Genomic DNA, 22880 nt, shown 5'->3' with positions numbered 1-22880 from the left:
GAGAAAATGCACTCGCATGTCGAGTCCCCATGAAAAAGTTTCTTATACATGTTAGCACTTCAGCTCCGCTAGTTCAGACGAGTCGCAGCCACAAAGTCACCTCATTAGTGGGCAGACGGTCTGCAAGCTTTATGGGACACAGGCTCCCAGGTTTCAATCACTGATGAAAGCTGGAAAGAAGAATACTTGCCAACCTCGAGGCTGAGATATGTTTCTGAGATCCTTAATGTTGTCTGACTCTTCCTGCTGCAAATGGAACTGACATGCCATACATAGGACGGTTGAAACCACTTTTCAGCTGGTCTCTGAAAGGGATTATCCCCCTGCTAGTTATAAAGGGCTGGCACCTCTCTCATCATATCATAGGTTTCAATGTTATTGAGCACTTCCTGAGAAAAACTGAAAAGATTCAACAGTACAGTGAGAAAAGCTTCCCCGAGTCTCTAAAGAAAAAAGGTAAGAGCAAGTTAATGAAAACACAAAAGAAAGGAGGTTGCAGTTACACAACACAGAAACTGTTGTGGAGCTGCACAGCCTTTTAAAGAGGACATAACCATGTGGTTTCAACCGGATCGAAACAGACAATGGCCAGGTGGAGTTTTACGGAAATGAGCATCTTTCTCAAAGAAATTGAACAAATCAAATGTACCAAGAAAGGAAAAGTTATCTGCATGACCCAATAACACAAGGTTACTCCAAAAAAAGATGGCCCCCTGCGGCTGTGCATAGATTATAGAGACCTGAATAAGAAGACCTATCCTGATCGCCAACCCATTCCTTGGGTTCAAAATGTTATGGACAGCTTAGGTGGTAACTCCTGGTTCTCCCTTTTATATCAGGGCAACGCTTATCACCAAGACTTTGTCTGTAAAAAACGCAGACTATTGACAGCTTTTGTTACTCCATGTGGTCTTTATGAGCAACGTTGCATAATGAACAGCTTGGAAGGGCTCCGGGATAACATTGGTGTTCCTTATTTGGATGACACTTTTGTTTATAGTCAAACCTTTGAAACTCATCTGAATGAAGTGCGAAAAGTGCTGCAAGGCCTCAGGGAGTTTGGTATCAAAGTGCAATCTGTTCAAATCTGAGCTCTGTTATCTGGGCAGCAGTTTATCCAGCTGATTCTGAAGCTGTGAGAGCACTAGAAGATATCAAGCTACAAACTGTGCTAGCTCAAAAAATGCTTGGTCTCCTTACATACTACAGGCAGCACATTGAACATTTCTCAAAGAAAGCCAGTTGTTTATATGAGCTTCTTAAAGCAGACTCAGATGATGCTCTTGAAAATAACAGAAAAACGAAAGCAGGGTTAAAAAAAAGAGCCATGTTGTTCCTTTAAACAAGCCCAATAAATCAACACCGACAAGCACTTGAACAGCTGTTTGCTTCCTCCACCAGCAGCTGGTTTCCCTGACTTTGCACAGCCTTTCATTGTACACACTGACACATTACCTTGGAGCTGCCCTGTATCAGCACCAAGTTGGCAAGCTGAGAGTCATCGTGTATGGTTCACGCTTGCTAACAGCCGCTGAAAATAACTATCACCTTGATGCAGGCAAGCTGGAGTTCTCAGCTTGAGTTAGCTGTGCACACCAGCTCACCGAGGTGCTGACAGACATCTTCAACACCTCTCACCAACAGGCGGCGGCCCCCACCTGCCTAAAGACCACCACGATCATCCCCATCCCCAAAACATCCACAGTGACCAGCCTGAGTGACCATCTGCCGGTAGCCCTCACCCCGATAGTCATGAAGTGCTTCCAGAGACTGGTCATGGCTCATATCAGGGACTGCATCTACGCCACTGTGGACCCGCACCAGTATGCATACAAGAAGAACCGATCCACAGAGGACGCATATCTTCTGTGGTCCACACAGCCCTCACCCACTTAGAGAACATGGACTCTTATGTTTGCCAGCTCTTTGTGGACCTCACATCAGCATTCAATGCAGTCATACCACAGACCCTGATTCACAAAGTCAACACACTCAGACTCAGCTCCACCCTTTGCAACTGGGTCCTGGACTTCCTAAAGGCTCTAGCATGGTTGCTGCGTCTGCTCGCGCGAGCGGTGTTGATGATGTCACGATTTTGTGCCCGCAATATATAGTGGCGCAAGTCAATGCGCCAGTAGTTGCAATTTTCTCCGTCACAGAGGTGGCGCTGCTACGTTAAGGTTACCGCTACTCTACAACCACGAAAGTGGAGAAGAAAACAATGAAGAGCAGGAACACTGTCATTAATTATACTGCTGCAGTATCTGGATCATTTTAATTTTTTAATTCAGTCAACAGAGGTGAAGGTTTGAAGCCCCCGGCATCAACAGAGTCTCTGCCCTCTTCTTTGCCTTCACGTATCTGTCCCGTAGCTTCTTCCACACATTCTTACAGAACTCTCCCTCTTTCCCCAAAGTTCTGCCAATCTCTGTGCACCAGTTTTGGGAGTTTATGTGCTCCCTGTGCTGTTTCACAGCAGTTTCTGTACAAACGCACCTCCTGATCACCGCCTGGTCTCACAAGGCCCATCCGGTCTGTCGTTGTTGGCGCCGCCAAGTTACAAAAATCGACTGGTGCACGACAACGCGCTGCGCCGTCTTTTCAAGGGAAGCACCAGGCCTGAAACGTCATTTTGACGTCACGGCCCGCCACCGCCGTGACAGACGCGTCAACTATAACTCCGGCTTGACAGACAGGCCGCAGTCTGTGAGAGTCCACGAGGTCTTCTCCTCCCCCATCAGTCTCAGCACCGGCGTCCCCAAGGGCTGTGTGTTGAGCCCCCTCCTAATCAGCCAAACACCGGAGCTGTCTGATTGGGAAGTTTGCGGACGACACGGCTGGAGGGTTGGTGCAGAGAGAACAACCTCTGCATCAACGTGAAGAAGAACAAGGAGATGATTGTGGACTTCAAAAGGGGCAGACACCCCCCCCCCCCTCCGCGTCCGTGTAAACATCACGGACGCTCTCACCTGGAGCAAAAGCACTTCCTGCCTCATTAGGAAGGCCCACCAGCACCTCTGCTTCCTCAGGAGGTTGAGACGTGCCGGACTTGGCAGCTCAGTCCTGACATCGTTCTACAGATGTGCGATGGAGAGCGTCCTCTGCTCCTGCATCACCATGTGGCCCGGCAGCTGCTCTGCGGCAGAGAAGAAGGCGCTGCAGGGGGGGTGAAAGCTGCAGGGACACAGCCTGTCCACCACCACGGACATTTACACCTCCAGATGCAGGAGGCGGGCCTCATGAGGGACCCCACTCACCCCGCACACACACTCCTCAGGCAGGAGGCTGCAAGGATTAAGAGCAGGACCACCAGACTGAGGAACAGCTTCTACATATGATCAGCTTGGCATCCCATCCTACTACAGTATCCACAACTGTTTACCAGCTGCCAAGACTGGTCCCATGGCTGCCAACCCCCTTCATGTATGGACTCCAGAGAGAATGAGCCTGTAGTTTGATACCATGAATAATTCATAGACTCTGTACTCAGAATTCTGCCACATTAAAAAATGGATCTCTGTTAAGGTACATTTACACTTTACTGTTTTAACAAAAAGGTAGAGCTCTGGGGCATGTACTGAGGGCCGAGATACATTAGAGTTATGCTATACATGCATCTGAGTGTGTAAGTCCCATTTGAGAAGCTCCATTTCATACAATTTTGGTCAAACTAAAAAAAATTGACATCCATCTAAAAACTCTGGATTTGGTCAGACTAACACAATTATTCATTTTTCTCTAAAGTCATGTAAACATGCTAACTGTCACTGCACTGAAAACTCTTACAAATGCTTTCCAGTAAGTCGGCAGCAGTTGAAAGCATTCATGGGTTAATACTCTGCAGGTCCATATTACCTACCCACAGCTTGATCATTAAAGCCTGAGGAGCAGCAGGTAGAAACAGCAGTAGATACAAGAGAAGAATGAAAGGGAGGTTTAATGTCAAATCATTGACCTCTCCTCACGTTTTCCACATGGTTTCTATGTACTGCAGGTTTGGGGAGGGTCAGAGGGAATTTTCCAAATTGAAACAGCTCAGAACACAAGACAAAGAACAGACAAATGTGTGCATCTTTGTGAGCAAATCTGCATAAAGCATGAAAAAGGAGAAGAACTGTACTTACCCTTCTCATTTCTGACAGAGCAGCCATCTCTGATCCCACTGGAGTCATATATCCAGACACACTCTGCTGGCAGAGAAAAGATTTCATCACTCACAGCCAGCACAGACACACCGGCAGCTGGGACTCTGCTGCACGTCAAAGGACAATTGTTTTGACTATCTTAATTAGGATTTATTTCTGTCCACTAAGAGCTGCACCCACTGCTGTTAGGGCTGGCTCCAGGAGACAACCATTTAAACACCACCAACCTTACAAAGAGAATACTAAAGCAGTCAATTATTACCACAAGTTGATCTGATGTTGTTAGCTACATTCGTTATTTCTGCTCACTGTGCTGCTTGTTCTGTTCAAAATGATTAGGTAGATATTAGGCTCCAAACAGAGCTGTGTTTGGGTGTGACAGGCTTTACTCACAGGCCTGAGTCATTAGGTGGAAGTGGGAGAGGCTAGTTCAACGTATGCCTACCAAACTATTTTGCAGAGCTTATGAGCTATAATCTTGTTTCAAATGTAAAAACTGTGGACCTAGGTGAACCTATAAATCAGCTCCCAGCTTGTGAAGACAATGGCCCTCATTTATCAAGCCGTCGTGGAAAGCATCGTTGATATGAGCGGAGAACTCGTCGTACGCAGAGGCTCATGTGAGATTTACAGAACATGCGTACCACACCAATCCCATCGTAAGACCGAGCGGCTGTTGATAAATCCGGCGGCTGAAATCGATCGTAATTATCCTAATCACGCCTTCTACAAAAGGCCGCACCTCTAGAATTTGCGACATGGATAGACGAAAGGCGGCAAGGGACGGCTGTCAACAGCGTTGGCGATGTAAATCGCAGACCGGACGAGTTATGTATTTTCCTCTACTGTGATGGTCAATAAAATGTGATAAACTCCAGATTAAATGAAATCTAAAATTGAACGATGTTTTACTTTTTCTCCAATAAGATCAGGAAGAAGTGGTCCGATATGAAATTTGCCACCAAAGAAGGTCACAGCTCTCCGATGCAGCATGTCACAAACAGAGGGGGGGGCTCTGATCCAGGTTTGGATTTGAGTGCCTTGGAGGAGAGGGTGGCTGGCCTGATCGGAGCTACGTCTTTTTTCCTTGAATAACAGAATGCTTACCAAAAGTCAGAATCGCTGAATAAGTTCCTCTCTCCTCCTGAGCGCTCTTGGCTGTACAGGCTGGTGGTAGGGATCTCTGGGTACGGGGTCCTCTGGATGTACATCTGGAATTGGCACTCCATTTTTTTGGGAAATGTATGGTGAACCCCGCATGCAATAATAATATTGCATACCTTTTCGGGCGTATATAGAAGGGTTCCCCCCGCAGCCGAGAGACAGATCCACCTGCCCTGTACACCTCTCCACAGTGGCACGCGTGCGCGTATGCGCAGTGTTAAAGCGCCTCTCCTGTTCGGTGTGAGGGTGCGCGGTTGAATAATGAGCCATCACTCTTCCAATAACGGAGTTGTACTTGTTTAATTTATTTAATTTGCGTTTATGTTTATATTTATGTTGAAGTCAAATAAAACATGGGCCTTCTTTGAAGTGATAAGTCTGTAATTTTAACCTAGGGATTTGTTGCGACTCCTGAGGCACGCGCTAGTGACGCTGCTGTTTATGTATGCTATTGCAGTCACCACAAGTCAAAATGGAAAAGTGCGTACACTGCTTCAGACCTGTCGTGGCGATTTCATCTTTCCTGCGCTCACGATGGATTTGATAAATGCCAACCTTTGCGCAGAAAAGAACGTACACACGACCTACGCATGTTTTTCGTCTTACGCAAGTTTGATAAATGAGGGCCATTCTGACAAATGTTCCAGCAGTGACACCTGCTGGCCAGGTACAGAAGTGGTGGAGGAGTGGGAGAGGACACTTTCTGTTCTCCTTACATTAAAATCTCTTTTATCATTTTATCTTCCTTTCCCCCATTAAAATACTTCTGTTTATTATGAAAAATAAACCTAAACAAATTGCTATTTAAAGAAATGTGAAAATATAAAAGAAATAGTTTTTTTCTTTTGTTGTTGAATGTAAAGAAAAAAAAGATAAGTAGCCAAAAAGTGAAAAAAAAAAGTGTCCCTCTGTCCTCCTCACTTTTTGCTACATCAGCCGACACTGTTCTGTTACTCTGATCCAATCATTCACACACTGACAGAGAGCCGCCAGGCAGGGCATTCGACCAACAGAAGCCAGGGGCAGTCCAAGGAGGACGGTTCTGGGCTGGGGACGGTTCTGGGCTGGGGACGGCTCTGTGCTGGGGACGGCTCTGTGCTGGGGACGGCTCTGGGCTGGGGACGGTTCTGGGCTGGGGACGGCTCTGTGCTGGGGACGGCTCTGGGCTGGGGACGGTTCTGGGCTGGGGACGGCTCTGTGCTGGGGACGGCTCTGGGCTGGGGACGGTTCTGGGCTGGGGACGGCTCTGGGCTGGGGACGGTTCTGGGCTGGGGACGGCTCTGGGCTGGGGACGGCTCTGGGCTGGGGACGGTTCTGGGCTGGGGACGGTTCTGGGCTGGGGACGGCTCTGTGCTGGGGACGGCTCTGGGCTGGGGACGGTTCTGGGCTGGGGACGGCTCTGGGCTGGGGACGGCTCTGGGCTGGGGACGGTTCTGGGCTGGGGACGGCTCTGGGCTGGGGACGGCTCTGGGCTGGGGACGGCTCTGGGCTGGGGATGGCTCTGGGCTGGGGACGGTTCTGGGCTGGGGACAGTTCTGGGCTGGGGACGGCTCTGGGCTGGACAACACTGCACACCCAGCGTGTGCTCAGTGTTCAGCTCCCATCAGGAGCAGAACAGGAGGCCGTCCCTGCCCAAAGCAAGAACCGTTTACAATCCCTGACAAAAGTGATGGATGTTAATTCACTTTTTTATTTTGTAAAAGCACAAGCAAAACTATTAAAGACACAAAACGTTTCATTTAGCAGCTTTCATTATATGGCTTTGTAATTTTCCCCTACTTTTTTTAAAGTGGGGAAACATGAAGGAATCACTTGTGCAAATGAGTGTTCAGATCAAAGAGAGTTGTTGCAGAGCATGAGGAGCTGTTGCTGATGGACAGGAAACATGAGACTGAAAAGAGAGCCGTCAGGGGAAACAAGATTCCAAAACTCCTTCAAGAAGAGAATTCCACTCAGAGTGGGGCAAAAAGATGTTGGATGTTCCCTGTCAGCTGGCTCTAATATTTGGAGCCAGTACAAACAAAACGGGAAGGTTGTAAAAAGGAAACATACAGGTCCACCGAGGAAGACGTCAGGACAAAAAAGTCATGATGTCTGAAAATAGAAAATGTTCAACAAAAGAACTGAAAAACAAACGGTCAGAAACAGGAGCCGATGGACTGTAAGGAAGCAGCTGAAGGAAATGGGATTTCATCCAGAGAAGCCAAAGGAAAGCATCAGTAACTCCTGAAGAGAAGAAAAGCAGGTCACAAAGGCTAAAGAGAAGCAGCCACGGACTGTGGATGCTTGGATGGAAGAGAGACTCAGAGATGAATCACCAAGGAAACGATGCTGGAACTTTAGTTTGCTCCGGTGAAACACAGAAAGATGGGCGGCTGAAGGAAACCAGCACATTTCCACCATCAGTGATGCTATGGGGCCGATGGCAGGTAAAGGAGCAGGGAGATGGCAGGTAAAGGAGCAGGGAAATGGCAGGTAAAGGAGCAGGGAGATGGCAGGTAAAAGAGCAGGGAGATGGCAGGTAAAGGACCAGGGAAATGGCAGGTAATAGAGCAGGGAGATGGCAGGTAAAGGAGCAGGGAGATGGCAGGTAAAGGACCAGGGAAATGTCAGGTAAAGGACCAGAGGAGATGGCAGGTAAAGGAGCAGGGAGATGGCAGGTAAAAGAGCAGGGAGATGGCAGGTAAAAGAGCAGGGAGATGGATGGTAAAAGAGCAGGGAGATGGCAGGTAAAGGAGCAAGGAGATGGCAGGTAAAGGAGCAGGGAAATGGCAGGTAAAGGACATGGGGAGATGGCAGGTAAAAGAGCAGGGAGATGGCAGGTAAAAGAGCAGGGAGATGGCAGGTAAAGGAGCAGGGAGATGGCAGGTAAAGGACCAGGGAGATGGCAGGTAAAGGAGCAGGGAGATGGCAGGTAAAGGAGCAGGGAAATGGCAGGTAAAAGACCAGAGGAGATGGCAGGTAAAGGAGCAGGGAGATGGAAGTTAAAAGAGCAGGGAGATGGCAGGTAAAAGAGCAGGGAGATGGCAGGTAAAGGAGCAGGGAGATGGCAGGTAAAGGACCAGGGAAATGGCAGGTAAAAGACCAGAGGAGATGACAGGTAAAGGAGCAGGGAGATGGCAGGTAAAGGAGCAGGGAGATGACAGTTAAAGGAGCAGGGAGATGGCAGGTAAAGGACCAGGGGAGATGGCAGGTAAAAGACCAGAGGAGATGGCAGGTAAAGGAGCAGGGAGATGGCAGGTAAAGGAGCAGGGAGATGGCAGGTAAAAGAGCAGGGAGATGGCAGGTAAAGGAGCAGGGAGATGGCAGGTAAAGGACCAGGGAAATGGCAGGTAAAAGACCAGAGGAGATGGCAGGTAAAGGAGCAGGGAGATGGCAGGTAAAGGAGCAGGGAGATGACAGTTAAAGGAGCAGGGAGATGGCAGGTAAAGGACCAGGGGAGATGGCAGGTAAAAGACCAGAGGAGATGGCAGGTAAAGGAGCAGGGAGATGGCAGGTAAAGGAGCAGGGAAATGGCAGGTAAAGGACATGGGGAGATGGCAGGTAAAAGAGCAGGGAGATGGCAGGTAAAAGAACAGGGAGATGGCAGGTAAACGAGCAGGGAGATGGCAGGTAAAGGACCAGGGAAATGGCAGGTAAAAGACCAGAGGAGATGGCAGGTAAAGGAGCAGGGAGATGGCAGGTAAAGGAGCAGGGAGATGGCAGGTAAAGGAGCAGGGAGATGGCAGGTAAAGGACCAGGGAGATGGCAGGGAAAGGAGCAGGGAGATGGCAAGTAAAGGAGCAGGGGAGATGGCAGGTAAAGGAGCAGGGAGATGGCAGGTAAAAGACCAGAGGAGATGGCAGGTAAAGGAGCAGGGAGATGGCAGGTAAAGGAGCAGGAAGATGGAAGGTAAAAGAGCAGGGAGATGGCAGGTAAAGGACCAGGGAGATGGCAGGTATAGGACCAGGGAAATGTCAGGTAAAAGACCAGAGGAGATGGCGGGTAAAGGACCAGGGGAGATGGCAGGTAAAGGAGCAGGGAGATGGCAGGTAAAAGACCAGAGGAGATGGCAGGTAAAGGGGCAGGGAGATGGCAGGTAAAGGACCAGGGAGATGGCAGGTAAAAGAGCAGGGAGATGGCAGGTAAAGGACCAGGGAGATGGCAGGTAAAGGACCAGGGGAGATGGCAGGTATAGGAGCAGGGAGATGGCAGGTCAAGGACCAGAGGATATGGCATGTAAAGTACCAGGGAGATGGCGGGGAAAGGACCAGGGGAGATGGCAGGTAAAGGACCAGAGGAGATGGCAGGTAAAGGACCAGGGAGATGGCAGGTAAAGGACCAGAGGAGATGGCAGGTAAAGGACCAAGGAGATGGCAGGGAAAGGACCAGAGGAGATGGCAGGGAAAGGACCAGGGAGATGGCAGGTAAAGGACCAGGGAGATGGCAGGTAAAGGACTAAAGGAGATGGCAGGTAAAGGACCAGAGGAGAAGGCAGGTAAAGGACAAAGGAGATGGCAGGGAAAGGACAAGAGGAGATGGCATGTAAAGGACCAGGGAGATGGCAGGTAAAGGACCAGAGGAGATGGCAGGTAAAGGACCAGAGGAGATGGCAGGTAAAGGACCAGGGAGATGGCATGTAAAGGACCAGGGAAATGGCAGGGAAAGGACCAGAGGAAATGGCAGGTAAAGGACCAGGGAGATGGCAGGGAAATGACCAGATGAGATGGCAGGTAAAGGACCAGGGAGATGGCAGGTAAAGGACTAGAGGAGATGGCAGGTAAAGGACCAAGGAGATGGCAGGGAAAGGACCAGGGAGATGGCAGGTAAAAAACCAGGGAGATGGCAGGTAAAAGACCAGAGGAGATGGCAGGTAAAGGACCAGAGGAGATGGCAGGGAAAGGACCAGAGGAGATGGCAGGGAAAGGACCAGAGGAGATGGCAGGTAAAGGACCAGAGGAGATGGCAGGTAAAGGACCAGGGAGATGGCAGGTAAAGGACCAGAGGAGATGGCAGGTAAAGGACCAAGGAGATGGCAGGGAAAGGACCAGAGGAGATGGCAGGGAAAGGACCAGGGAGATGGCAGGTAAAGGACCAGGGAAATGGCAGGTAAAGGACTAGAGGAGATGGCAGGTAAAGGACCGGAGGAGAAGGCAGGTAAAGGACCAAGGAGATGGCAGGGAAAGGACAAGAGGAGATGGCAAGTAAAGGACCAGGGAGATGGCAGGTAAAGGACCAGAGGAGATGGCAGGTAAAGGCCCAGAGGAGATGGCAGGTAAAGGACCAGGGAGATGGCATGTAAAGGACCAGGGAAATGGCAGGGAAAGGACCAGAGGAGATGGCAGGTAAAGGACCAGGGAGATGGCAGGGAAATGACCAGAGGAGATGGCAGGTAAAGGACCAGGGAGATGGCAGGTAAAGGACTAGAGGAGATGGCAGGTAAAGGACCAAGGAGATGGCAGGGAAAGGACCAGGGAGATGGCAGGTAAAAAACCAGGGAGATGGAAGGTAAAAGACCAGAGGAGATGGCAGGTAAAGGACCAGAGGAGATGGCAGGGAAAGGACCAGAGGAGATGGCAGGTAAAGTACCAGGGAAATGGCAGGTAAAGGACCAGAGGAGATGGCAGGTAAAGGACCAGAGGGGATGTCAGGTGAAGGACCAGAGGAGATGGCAGGTAAAGGACCAGGGAGATGGCAGGTAAAGGACCAGAGGAGATGGCAGGTAAAGGACCAAGGAGATGGCAGGGAAAGGACCAGAGGAGATGGCAGGGAAAGGACCAGGGAGATGGCAGGTAAAGGACCAGGGAGATGGCAGGTAAAGGACTAGAGGAGATGGCAGGTAAAGGACCAGAGGAGAAGGCAGGTAAAGGACCAAGGAGATGGCAGGGAAAGGACAAGAGGAGATGGCAAGTAAAGGACCAGGGAGATGGCAGGTAAAGGACCAGAGGAGATGGCAGGTAAAGGACCAGGGAGATGGCATGTAAAGGACCAGGGAAATGGCAGGGAAAGGACCAGAGGAGATGGCAGGTAAAGGACCAGGGAGATGGCAGGGAAATGACCTGAGGAGATGGCAGGTAAAGGACCAGGGAGATGGCAGGTAAAGGACTAGAGGAGATGGCAGGTAAAGGACCAAGGAGATGGCAGGGAAAGGACCAGGGAGATGGCAGGTAAAAAACCAGGGAGATGGCAGGTAAAAGACCAGAGGAGATGGCAGGTAAAGGACCAGAGGAGATGGCAGGGAAAGGACCAGAGGAGATGGCAGGTAAAGGACCAGAGGAGATGGCAGGTAAAGGACCAGGGAAATGGCAGGTAAAGGACCAGAGGAGATGGCAGGTAAAGGACCAGAGGGGATGTCAGGTGAAGGACCAGAGGAGATGGCAGGTAAAAGACCAGAGGAGATGGCAGGGAAAGGACCAGGGAGATGGCATGTAAAGGACCAGGGAGATGGCAGGTAAAGGACCAGAGGATAGGGCAGGTAAAGGACCAGGGAGATGGCATGTAAAGGACCAGGGAGATGGCAGGTAAAGGACCAGTGAGATGGCAGGTAAAGGACCAGGGAGATGGCAGGTAAAGGACCAGGGAGATGGCAGGGAAAGGACCAGAGGAGATGACAGGTAAAGTACCAGAGGAGATGGCAGGTAAAGGACCAGAGGAGATGGCAGGGAAAGGACCAGAGGAGATGGCAGGTAAAGGACCAGGGAGATGGCAGGTAAAGGACCAGAGGAGATGGCAGGTAAAGGACCAGAGGAGATGGCAGGTAAAGGAACAGTGAGATGGCATGTAAAGGACAAGGGAAATGGCAGGGAAAGGACCAGAGGAGATGGCAGGTAAAGGACCAGGGAGATGGCATGTAAAGGACCAGGGAGATGGCATGTAAAGGACCAGGGAGATGGCAGGTAAAGGACCAGGGAGATGGCATGTAAAGGACCAGAGGAGATGGCAGGTAAAGGACCAGAGGAGATGGCAGGTAAAGGACCAAGGAGATGGCAGGTAAAGGACCAGGGGAGATGGCAGGTAAAGGACCAGAGGAGATGGCAGGTAAAGGACCGGGGAGATGGCAGGGAAAGGACCAGAGGAGATGGCAGGTAAAAGACCAGAGGAGATGGCAGGGAAAGGACCAGAGGAGATGGGAGGGAAAGGACCAGAGGAGATGGCGGGTAACGGACCAGGGAGATGGCATGTAAAGGACCAGGGGAGATGGCAGGTAAAAGACCAGAGGAGATGGCAGGTAAAGGACCGGGGAGATGGCAGGGAAAGGACCAGAGGAGATGGCAGGTAAAAGACCAGAGGAGATGGCAGGGAAAGGACCAGGGGAGATGGCAGGTAAAGGACCAGAGGAGATGGCAGGTAAAGGACCAGAGGAGATGGCAGGGAAAGGACCAGAGGAGATGGCAGGTAAAGGACCAGGGAGATGGCAGGTAAAGGACCAGAGGAGATGGCAGGTAAAGGACCAGAGGAGATGGCACGTAAAGGACCAGAGGAGATGGCAGGTAAAGGACCAGAGGAGATGGCAGGTAAAGGACCAGGGAGATGGCATGTAAAGGACCAGGGAGATGGCAGGTAAAGGACCAGAGGATAGGGCAGGTAAAGGACCAGGGAGATGGCATGTAAAGGACCAGGGAGATGGCAGGTAAAGGACCAGTGAGATGGCAGGTAAAGGACCAGGGAGATGGCAGGTAAAGGACCAGGGAGATGGCAGGGAAAGGACCAGAGGAGATGACAGGTAAAGGACCAGAGGAGATGGCAGGTAAAGGACCAGAGGAGATGGCAGGGAAAGGACCAGAGGAGATGGCAGGTAAAGGACCAGGGAGATGGCAGGTAAAGGACCAGAGGAGATGGCAGGTAAAGGACCAGAGGAGATGGCAGGTAAAGGAACAGTGAGATGGCATGTAAAGGACCAGGGAAATGGCAGGGAAAGGACCAGAGGAGATGGCAGGTAAAGGACCAGGGAGATGGCATGTAAAGGACCAGGGAGATGGCATGTAAAGGACCAGGGAGATGGCAGGTAAAGGACCAGGGAGATGGCATGTAAAGGACCAGGGAGATGGCATGTAAAGGACCAGGGAGATGGCAGGTAAAGGACCAAGGAGATGGCAGGTAAAGGACCAGAGGTATGGCAGGTAAAGGACCAAGGAGATGGCAGGGAAAGGACCAGAGGAGATGGCAGGTAAAGGACCAGGGAGATGGCAGGTAAAGTACCAGGGAAATGGCGGGTAACGGACCAGAGGAGATGGCAGGTAAAGGACCAGGGAGATGGCAGGGAAAGGACCAGAGGAGATGGCAGGTAAAGGACCAGGGAGATGGCAGGTAAAGGACTAGAGGAGATGGCAGGTAAAGGACCAGAGGAGAAGGCAGGTAAAGGACCAAGGAGATGGCAGGGAAAGGACCAGAGGAGATGGCAAGTAAAGGACCAGGGAGATGGCAGGTAAAGGACCAGAGGAGATGGCAGGTAAAGGACCAGAGGAGATGGCAGGTAAAGGACCAGGGAGATGGCATGTAAAGGACCAGGGAAATGGCAGGGAAAGGACCAGAGGAGATGGCAGGTAAAGGACCAGGAAGATGGCAGGTAAAGGACCAGGGAGATGGCATGTAAAGGACCAGGGAGATGGCAGGTAAAGGACCAGAGGAGATGGCAGGTAAAGGACCAGAGGAGATGGCAGGTAAAGGACCGGGGAGATGGCAGGGAAAGGACCAGAGGAGATGGCAGGTAAAAGACCAGAGGAGATGGCAGGGAAAGGACCAGAGGAGATGGCGGGTAACGGACCAGGGAGATGGCAGGTAAAGGACCAGAGCAGATGGCAGGTAAAGGACCAGAGGAGATGGCAGGTAAAGGACCAGGGAGATGGCAGGTAAAGGACCAGAGGAGATGGCAGGTAAAGGACCAGAGGAGAAGGCAGGTAAAGGACCAGGGAGATGGCAGGTAAAGGACCAGGGAGATGGCAGGTAAAGGACCAGAGGATATGGCAGGTAAAGGACCAGGGAGATGGCATGTAAAGGACCAGGGAGATGGCAGGTAAAGGACCAGAGGAGATGGCAGGTAAAGGAACAGGGAGATGGCAGGTAAAGGACCAGGGAGATGGCAGGGAAAAGACCAGAGGAGATGACAGGTAAAGGACCAGAGGAGATGGCAGGTAAAGTACCAGGGAGATGGCAGGTAAAGTACCAGGGAGATGGCAGGTAAAGGACCAGAGGAGATGGCAGGTAAAGGACCAGGGAGATGGCAGGTAAAGGACCAGAGCAGATGGCAGGTAAAGGACCAGAGGAGATGGCAGGTAAAGGACCAGGGAGATGGCAGGTAAAGGACCAGAGGAGATGGCAGGTAAAGGACCAGAGGAGATGGCAGGTAAAGGACCAGAGGAGATGGCAGGTAAAGGACCAGGGAGATGGCATGTAAAGGACCAGGGAGATGGCAGGTAAAGGACCAGAGGAGATGGCAGGTAAAGGACCAGGGAGATGGCATGTAAAGGACCAGGGAGATGGCAGGTAAAGGACCAGGGAGATGGCAGGTAAAGGACCAGGGAGATGGCAGGGAAAGGACCAGAGGAGATGGCAGGTAAAAGATCAGGGAAATGGCAGGGAAAGGACCAGAGGAGATGGCAGGTAAAGGACCAGAGGAGATGGCAGGTAAAGGACCAGGGAGATGGCATGTAAAGGACCAGGGAGATGGCAGGTAAAGGACCAGAGGAGATGGCAGGGAAAGGACCAGAGGAGATGGGAGGGAAAGGACCAGAGGAGATGGCGGGTAACGGACCAGGGAGATGGCAGGTAAAGGACCAGAGGAGATGGCAGGGAAAGGACCAGAGGAGATGGGAGGGAAAGGACCAGAGGAGATGGCGGGTAACGGACCAGGGAGATGGCAGGTAAAGGACCAGAGCAGATGGCAGGTAAAGGACCAGAGGAGATGGCAGGTAAAGGACCAGGGAGATGGCAGGGAAAGGACCAGAGGAGATGGCAGGTAAAAGACCAGGGAAATGGCAGGGAAAGGACCAGAGGAGATGGCAGGTAAAGGACCAGGGAGATGGCATGTAAAGGACCAGGGAGATGGCATGTAAAGGACCAGGGAGATGGCAGGTAAAGGACCAGAGGAGATGGCAGGTAAAGGACCAGAGGAGATGGCAGGTAAAGGACCGGGGAGATGGCAAGGAAAGGACCAGAGGAGATGGCAGGTAAAAGACCAGAGGAGATGGCAGGGAAAGGACCAGAGGAGATGGGAGGGAAAGGACCAGAGGAGATGGCGGGTAACGGACCAGGGAGATGGCAGGTAAAGGACCAGAGCAGATGGCAGGTAAAGGACCAGAGCAGATGGCAGGTAAAGGACCAGGGAGATGGCAGGTAAAGGACCAGAGGAGATGGCAGGTAAAGGACCAGAGGAGATGGCAGGGAAAGGACCAGGGAGATGGCATGTAAAGGACCAGGGAGATGGCAGGTAAAGGACCAGAGGAGGTGGCAGGGAAAGGACCAGAGGAGATGGCAGGTAAAGGACCAGAGGAGATGGCAGGGAAAGGACCAGGGAGATGGCAGGTAAAGGACCAGGGAGATGGCAGGGAAAGGACCAGAGGAGATGGCAGGTAAAAGATCAGGGAAATGGCAGGGAAAGGACCAGAGGAGATGGCAGGTAAAGGACCAGAGGAGATGGCAGGTAAAGGACCAGGGAGATGGCATGTAAAGGACCAGGGAGATGGCAGGTAAAGGACCAGAGGAGATGGCATGTAAAGGACCAGGGAAATGGCAGGTAAAAGACCAGAGGAGATGGCAGGGAAAGGACCAGAGGAGATGGGAGGGAAAGGACCAGAGGAGATGGCGGGTAACGGACCAGGGAGATGGCAGGTAAAGGACCAGAGCAGATGGCAGGTAAAGGACCAGAGGAGATGGCAGGTAAAGGACCAGGGAGATGGCAGGTAAAGGACCAGAGGAGATGGCAGGTAAAGGACCAGAGGAGATGGCAGGTAAAGGACCAGGGAGATGGCATGTAAATGACCAGGGAGATGGCAGGTAAAGGACCAGAGGAGATGGCAGGTAAAGGACCAGGGAGATGGCAGGGAAAGGACCAGAGGAGATGACAGGTAAAGGACCAGAGGAGATGGCAGGTAAAGTACCAGGGAGATGGCAGGTAAAGGACCAGAGGAGATGGCAGGTAAAGGACCAGAGGAGATGGCAGGTAAAGGACCAGGGAGATGGCATGTAAAGGACCAGGGAGATGGCAGGTAAAGGACCAGAGGAGATGGCAGGTAAAGGACCAGAGGAGATGGCAGGTAAAGTACCAGGGAGATGGCATGTAAAGGACCAGGGAGATGGCAGGTAAAGGACCAGGGAGATGGCAGGTAAAGGACCAGGGAGATGGCAGGGAAAGGACCAGAGGAGATGGCAGGTAAAAGACCAGGGAAATGGCAGGGAAAGGACCAGAGGAGATGGCAGGTAAAGGACCAGGGAGATGGCATGTAAAGGACCAGGGAGATGGCATGGAAAGGACCAGGGAGATGGCAGGTAAAGGACCAGAGGAGATGGCAGGTAAAGGACCAGAGGAGATGGCAGGTAAAGGACCGGGGAGATGGCAAGGAAAGGACCAGAGGAGATGGCAGGTAAAAGACCAGAGGAGATGGCAGGGAAAGGACCAGAGGAGATGGGAGGGAAAGGACCAGAGGAGATGGCGGGTAACGGACCAGGGAGATGGCAGGTAAAGGACCAGAGCAGATGGCAGGTAAAGGACCAGGGAGATGGCAGGTAAAGGACCAGAGGAGATGGCAGGTAAAGGACCAGGGAGATGGCAGGTAAAGGACCAGAGGAGATGGCATGTAAAGGACCAGGGAAATGGCAGGTAAAAGACCAGAGGAGATGGCAGGGAAAGGACCAGAGGAGATGGGAGGGAAAGGACCAGAGGAGATGGCGGGTAACGGACCAGGGAGATGGCAGGTAAAGGACCAGAGCAGATGGCAGGTAAAGGACCAGAGGAGATGGCAGGTAAAGGACCAGGGAGATGGCAGGTAAAGGACCAGAGGAGATGGCAGGTAAAGGACCAGAGGAGATGGCAGGTAAAGGACCAGGGAGATGGCATGTAAAGGACCAGGGAGATGGCAGGTAAAGGACCAGAGGAGATGGCAGGTAAAGGACCAGGGAGATGGCAGGGAAAGGACCAGAGGAGATGACAGGTAAAGGACCAGAGGAGATGGCAGGTAAAAGAGCAGGGAGATGGCAGGTAAAGGACCAGAGGAGATGGCAGGTAAAGGACCAGGGAGATGGCAGGTAAAGGACCAGAGGAGATGGCAGGTAAAGGACCAGGGAGATGGCAGGTAAAGGACCAGAGGAGATGGCATGTAAAGGACCAGGGAAATGGCAGGGAAAGGACCAGAGGAGATGGCAGGTAAAGGACCAGGGAGATGGCATGTAAAGGACCAGGGAGATGGCATGTAAAGAACCAGGGAGATGGCAGGTAAAGGACCAGAGGAGATGGCAGGTAAAGGACCAGAGGAGATGGCAGGTAAAGGACCGGGGAGATGGCAGGGAAAGGACCAGAGGAGATGGCAGGTAAAAGACCAGAGGAGATGGCAGGGAAAGGACCAGAGGAGATGGGAGGGAAAGGACCAGAGGAGATGGCGGGTAACGGACCAGGGAGATGGCAGGTAAAGGACCAGAGCAGATGGCAGGTAAAGGACCAGAGGAGATGGCAGGTAAAGGACCAGGGAGATGGCAGGTAAAGGACCAGAGGAGATGGCAGGTAAAGGACCAGAGGAGATGGCAGGTAAAGGACCAGAGGAGATGGCAGGTAAAGGACCAGGGAGATGGCATGTAAAGGACCAGGGAGATGGCAGGTAAAGGACCAGAGGAGATGGCAGGTAAAGGACCAGAGGAGATGGCAGGTAAAGGACCAGGGAGATGGCATGTAAAGGACCAGGGAGATGGCAGGTAAAGGACCAGGGAGATGGCAGGTAAAGGACCAGGGAGATGGCAGGGAAAGGACCAGAGGAGATGGCAGGTAAAAGACCAGGGAAATGGCAGGGAAAGGACCAGAGGAGATGGCAGGTAAAGGACCAGGGAGATGGCATGTAAAGGACCAGGGAGATGGCATGTAAAGGACCAGGGAGATGGCAGGTAAAGGACCAGAGGAGATGGCAGGTAAAGGACCAGAGGAGATGGCAGGTAAAGGACCGGGGAGATGGCAAGGAAAGGACCAGAGGAGATGGCAGGTAAAAGACCAGAGGAGATGGCAGGGAAAGGACCAGAGGAGATGGGAGGGAAAGGACCAGAGGAGATGGCGGGTAACGGACCAGGGAGATGGCAGGTAAAAGACCAGAGCAGATGGCAGGTAAAGGACCAGAGCAGATGGCAGGTAAAGGACCAGGGAGATGGCAGGTAAAGGACCAGAGGAGATGGCAGGTAAAGGACCAGAGGAGATGGCAGGTAAAGGACCAGGGAGATGGCATGTAAAGGACCAGGGAGATGGCAGGTAAAGGACCAGAGGAGATGGCAGGTAAAGGACCAGGGAGATGGCATGTAAAGGACCAGGGAGATGGCAGGTAAAGGACCAGGGAGATGGCAGGTAAAGGACCAGGGAGATGGCAGGGAAAGGACCAGAGGAGATGACAGGTAAAGGACCAGAGGAGATGGCAGGTAAAGGACCAGAGGAGATGGCAGGGAAAGGACCAGAGGAGATGGCAGGTAAAGGACCAGGGAGATGGCAGGTAAAGGACCAGAGGAGATGGCAGGTAAAGGACCAGAGGAGATGGCAGGTAAAGGAACAGTGAGATGGCATGTAAAGGACCAGGGAAATGGCAGGGAAAGGACCAGAGGAGATGGCAGGTAAAGGACCAGGGAGATGGCATGTAAAGGACCAGGGAGATGGCATGTAAAGGACCAGGGAGATGGCAGGTAAAGGACCAGGGAGATGGCATGTAAAGGACCAGGGAGATGGCATGTAAAGGACCAGGGAGATGGCAGGTAAAGGACCAAGGAGATGGCAGGTAAAGGACCAGAGGTATGGCAGGTAAAGGACCAAGGAGATGGCAGGGAAAGGACCAGAGGAGATGGCAGGTAAAGGACCAGGGAGATGGCAGGTAAAGTACCAGGGAAATGGCGGGTAACGGACCAGAGGAGATGGCAGGTAAAGGACCAGGGAGATGGCAGGGAAAGGACCAGAGGAGATGGCAGGTAAAGGACCAGGGAGATGGCAGGTAAAGGACTAGAGGAGATGGCAGGTAAAGGACCAGAGGAGAAGGCAGGTAAAGGACCAAGGAGATGGCAGGGAAAGGACCAGAGGAGATGGCAAGTAAAGGACCAGGGAGATGGCAGGTAAAGGACCAGAGGAGATGGCAGGTAAAGGACCAGAGGAGATGGCAGGTAAAGGACCAGGGAGATGGCATGTAAAGGACCAGGGAAATGGCAGGGAAAGGACCAGAGGAGATGGCAGGTAAAGGACCAGGAAGATGGCAGGTAAAGGACCAGGGAGATGGCATGTAAAGGACCAGGGAGATGGCAGGTAAAGGACCAGAGGAGATGGCAGGTAAAGGACCAGAGGAGATGGCAGGTAAAGGACCGGGGAGATGGCAGGGAAAGGACCAGAGGAGATGGCAGGTAAAAGACCAGAGGAGATGGCAGGGAAAGGACCAGAGGAGATGGCGGGTAACGGACCAGGGAGATGGCAGGTAAAGGACCAGAGCAGATGGCAGGTAAAGGACCAGAGGAGATGGCAGGTAAAGGACCAGGGAGATGGCAGGTAAAGGACCAGAGGAGATGGCAGGTAAAGGACCAGAGGAGAAGGCAGGTAAAGGACCAGGGAGATGGCAGGTAAAGGACCAGGGAGATGGCAGGTAAAGGACCAGAGGATATGGCAGGTAAAGGACCAGGGAGATGGCATGTAAAGGACCAGGGAGATGGCAGGTAAAGGACCAGAGGAGATGGCAGGTAAAGGAACAGGGAGATGGCAGGTAAAGGACCAGGGAGATGGCAGGGAAAAGACCAGAGGAGATGACAGGTAAAGGACCAGAGGAGATGGCAGGTAAAGTACCAGGGAGATGGCAGGTAAAGTACCAGGGAGATGGCAGGTAAAGGACCAGAGGAGATGGCAGGTAAAGGACCAGGGAGATGGCAGGTAAAGGACCAGAGCAGATGGCAGGTAAAGGACCAGAGGAGATGGCAGGTAAAGGACCAGGGAGATGGCAGGTAAAGGACCAGAGGAGATGGCAGGTAAAGGACCAGAGGAGATGGCAGGTAAAGGACCAGAGGAGATGGCAGGTAAAGGACCAGGGAGATGGCATGTAAAGGACCAGGGAGATGGCAGGTAAAGGACCAGAGGAGATGGCAGGTAAAGGACCAGGGAGATGGCATGTAAAGGACCAGGGAGATGGCAGGTAAAGGACCAGGGAGATGGCAGGTAAAGGACCAGGGAGATGGCAGGGAAAGGACCAGAGGAGATGGCAGGTAAAAGATCAGGGAAATGGCAGGGAAAGGACCAGAGGAGATGGCAGGTAAAGGACCAGAGGAGATGGCAGGTAAAGGACCAGGGAGATGGCATGTAAAGGACCAGGGAGATGGCAGGTAAAGGACCAGAGGAGATGGCAGGGAAAGGACCAGAGGAGATGGGAGGGAAAGGACCAGAGGAGATGGCGGGTAACGGACCAGGGAGATGGCAGGTAAAGGACCAGAGGAGATGGCAGGGAAAGGACCAGAGGAGATGGGAGGGAAAGGACCAGAGGAGATGGCGGGTAACGGACCAGGGAGATGGCAGGTAAAGGACCAGAGCAGATGGCAGGTAAAGGACCAGAGGAGATGGCAGGTAAAGGACCAGGGAGATGGCAGGGAAAGGACCAGAGGAGATGGCAGGTAAAAGACCAGGGAAATGGCAGGGAAAGGACCAGAGGAGATGGCAGGTAAAGGACCAGGGAGATGGCATGTAAAGGACCAGGGAGATGGCATGTAAAGGACCAGGGAGATGGCAGGTAAAGGACCAGAGGAGATGGCAGGTAAAGGACCAGAGGAGATGGCAGGTAAAGGACCGGGGAGATGGCAAGGAAAGGACCAGAGGAGATGGCAGGTAAAAGACCAGAGGAGATGGCAGGGAAAGGACCAGAGGAGATGGGAGGGAAAGGACCAGAGGAGATGGCGGGTAACGGACCAGGGAGATGGCAGGTAAAGGACCAGAGCAGATGGCAGGTAAAGGACCAGAGCAGATGGCAGGTAAAGGACCAGGGAGATGGCAGGTAAAGGACCAGAGGAGATGGCAGGTAAAGGACCAGAGGAGATGGCAGGGAAAGGACCAGGGAGATGGCATGTAAAGGACCAGGGAGATGGCAGGTAAAGGACCAGAGGAGGTGGCAGGGAAAGGACCAGAGGAGATGGCAGGTAAAGGACCAGGGAGATGGCAGGTAAAGGACCAGAGGAGATGGCATGTAAAGGACCAGGGAAATGGCAGGTAAAAGACCAGAGGAGATGGCAGGGAAAGGACCAGAGGAGATGGGAGGGAAAGGACCAGAGGAGATGGCGGGTAACGGACCAGGGAGATGGCAGGTAAAGGACCAGAGCAGATGGCAGGTAAAGGACCAGAGGAGATGGCAGGTAAAGGACCAGGGAGATGGCAGGTAAAGGACCAGAGGAGATGGCAGGTAAAGGACCAGAGGAGATGGCAGGTAAAGGACCAGGGAGATGGCATGTAAATGACCAGGGAGATGGCAGGTAAAGGACCAGAGGAGATGGCAGGTAAAGGACCAGGGAGATGGCAGGGAAAGGACCAGAGGAGATGACAGGTAAAGGACCAGAGGAGATGGCAGGTAAAGTACCAGGGAGATGGCAGGTAAAGGACCAGAGGAGATGGCAGGTAAAGGACCAGAGGAGATGGCAGGTAAAGGACCAGGGAGATGGCATGTAAAGGACCAGGGAGATGGCAGGTAAAGGACCAGAGGAGATGGCAGGTAAAGGACCAGAGGAGATGGCAGGTAAAGGACCAGGGAGATGGCATGTAAAGGACCAGGGAGATGGCAGGTAAAGGACCAGGGAGATGGCAGGTAAAGGACCAGGGAGATGGCAGGGAAAGGACCAGAGGAGATGGCAGGTAAAAGACCAGGGAAATGGCAGGGAAAGGACCAGAGGAGATGGCAGGTAAAGGACCAGGGAGATGGCATGTAAAGGACCAGGGAGATGGCATGTAAAGGACCAGGGAGATGGCAGGTAAAGGACCAGAGGAGATGGCAGGTAAAGGACCAGAGGAGATGGCAGGTAAAGGACCGGGGAGATGGCAAGGAAAGGACCAGAGGAGATGGCAGGTAAAAGACCAGAGGAGATGGCAGGGAAAGGACCAGAGGAGATGGGAGGGAAAGGACCAGAGGAGATGGCGGGTAACGGACCAGGGAGATGGCAGGTAAAGGACCAGAGCAGATGGCAGGTAAAGGACCAGGGAGATGGCAGGTAAAGGACCAGAGGAGATGGCAGGTAAAGGACCAGGGAGATGGCAGGTAAAGGACCAGAGGAGATGGCATGTAAAGGACCAGGGAAATGGCAGGTAAAAGACCAGAGGAGATGGCAGGGAAAGGACCAGAGGAGATGGGAGGGAAAGGACCAGAGGAGATGGCGGGTAACGGACCAGGGAGATGGCAGGTAAAGGACCAG

The 22880-nt window shown here is 52.4% G+C and overlaps 1 protein-coding gene across 5 annotated transcripts in view; it reads right to left on the bottom strand.

Annotated features, from left to right (window-relative positions):
• The window catches only part of LOC142400017 (epidermal growth factor receptor substrate 15-like 1), a 142878-nt gene that overhangs the window by 50609 nt on the left and 69389 nt on the right, over positions 1–22880 (bottom strand). For 3 of the 5 annotated variants that reach the window (XM_075484572.1, XM_075484570.1, XM_075484573.1), the window contains exon 12: positions 4125–4190. In XM_075484572.1, coding sequence (XP_075340687.1) covers positions 4125–4190 — 66 coding nt within the window. The remainder of the gene's footprint in view (positions 1–4124; positions 4191–22880) is intronic. The other 2 variants (XM_075484571.1, XM_075484574.1) reach the window with 1 other exon arrangement.

Source organism: Odontesthes bonariensis, chromosome 15 (assembly GCF_027942865.1).
Source record: "Odontesthes bonariensis isolate fOdoBon6 chromosome 15, fOdoBon6.hap1, whole genome shotgun sequence".
Lineage (NCBI taxonomy): Eukaryota > Metazoa > Chordata > Actinopteri > Atheriniformes > Atherinopsidae > Odontesthes > Odontesthes bonariensis.
This window is presented reverse-complemented; position numbering and strand designations above follow the sequence as displayed.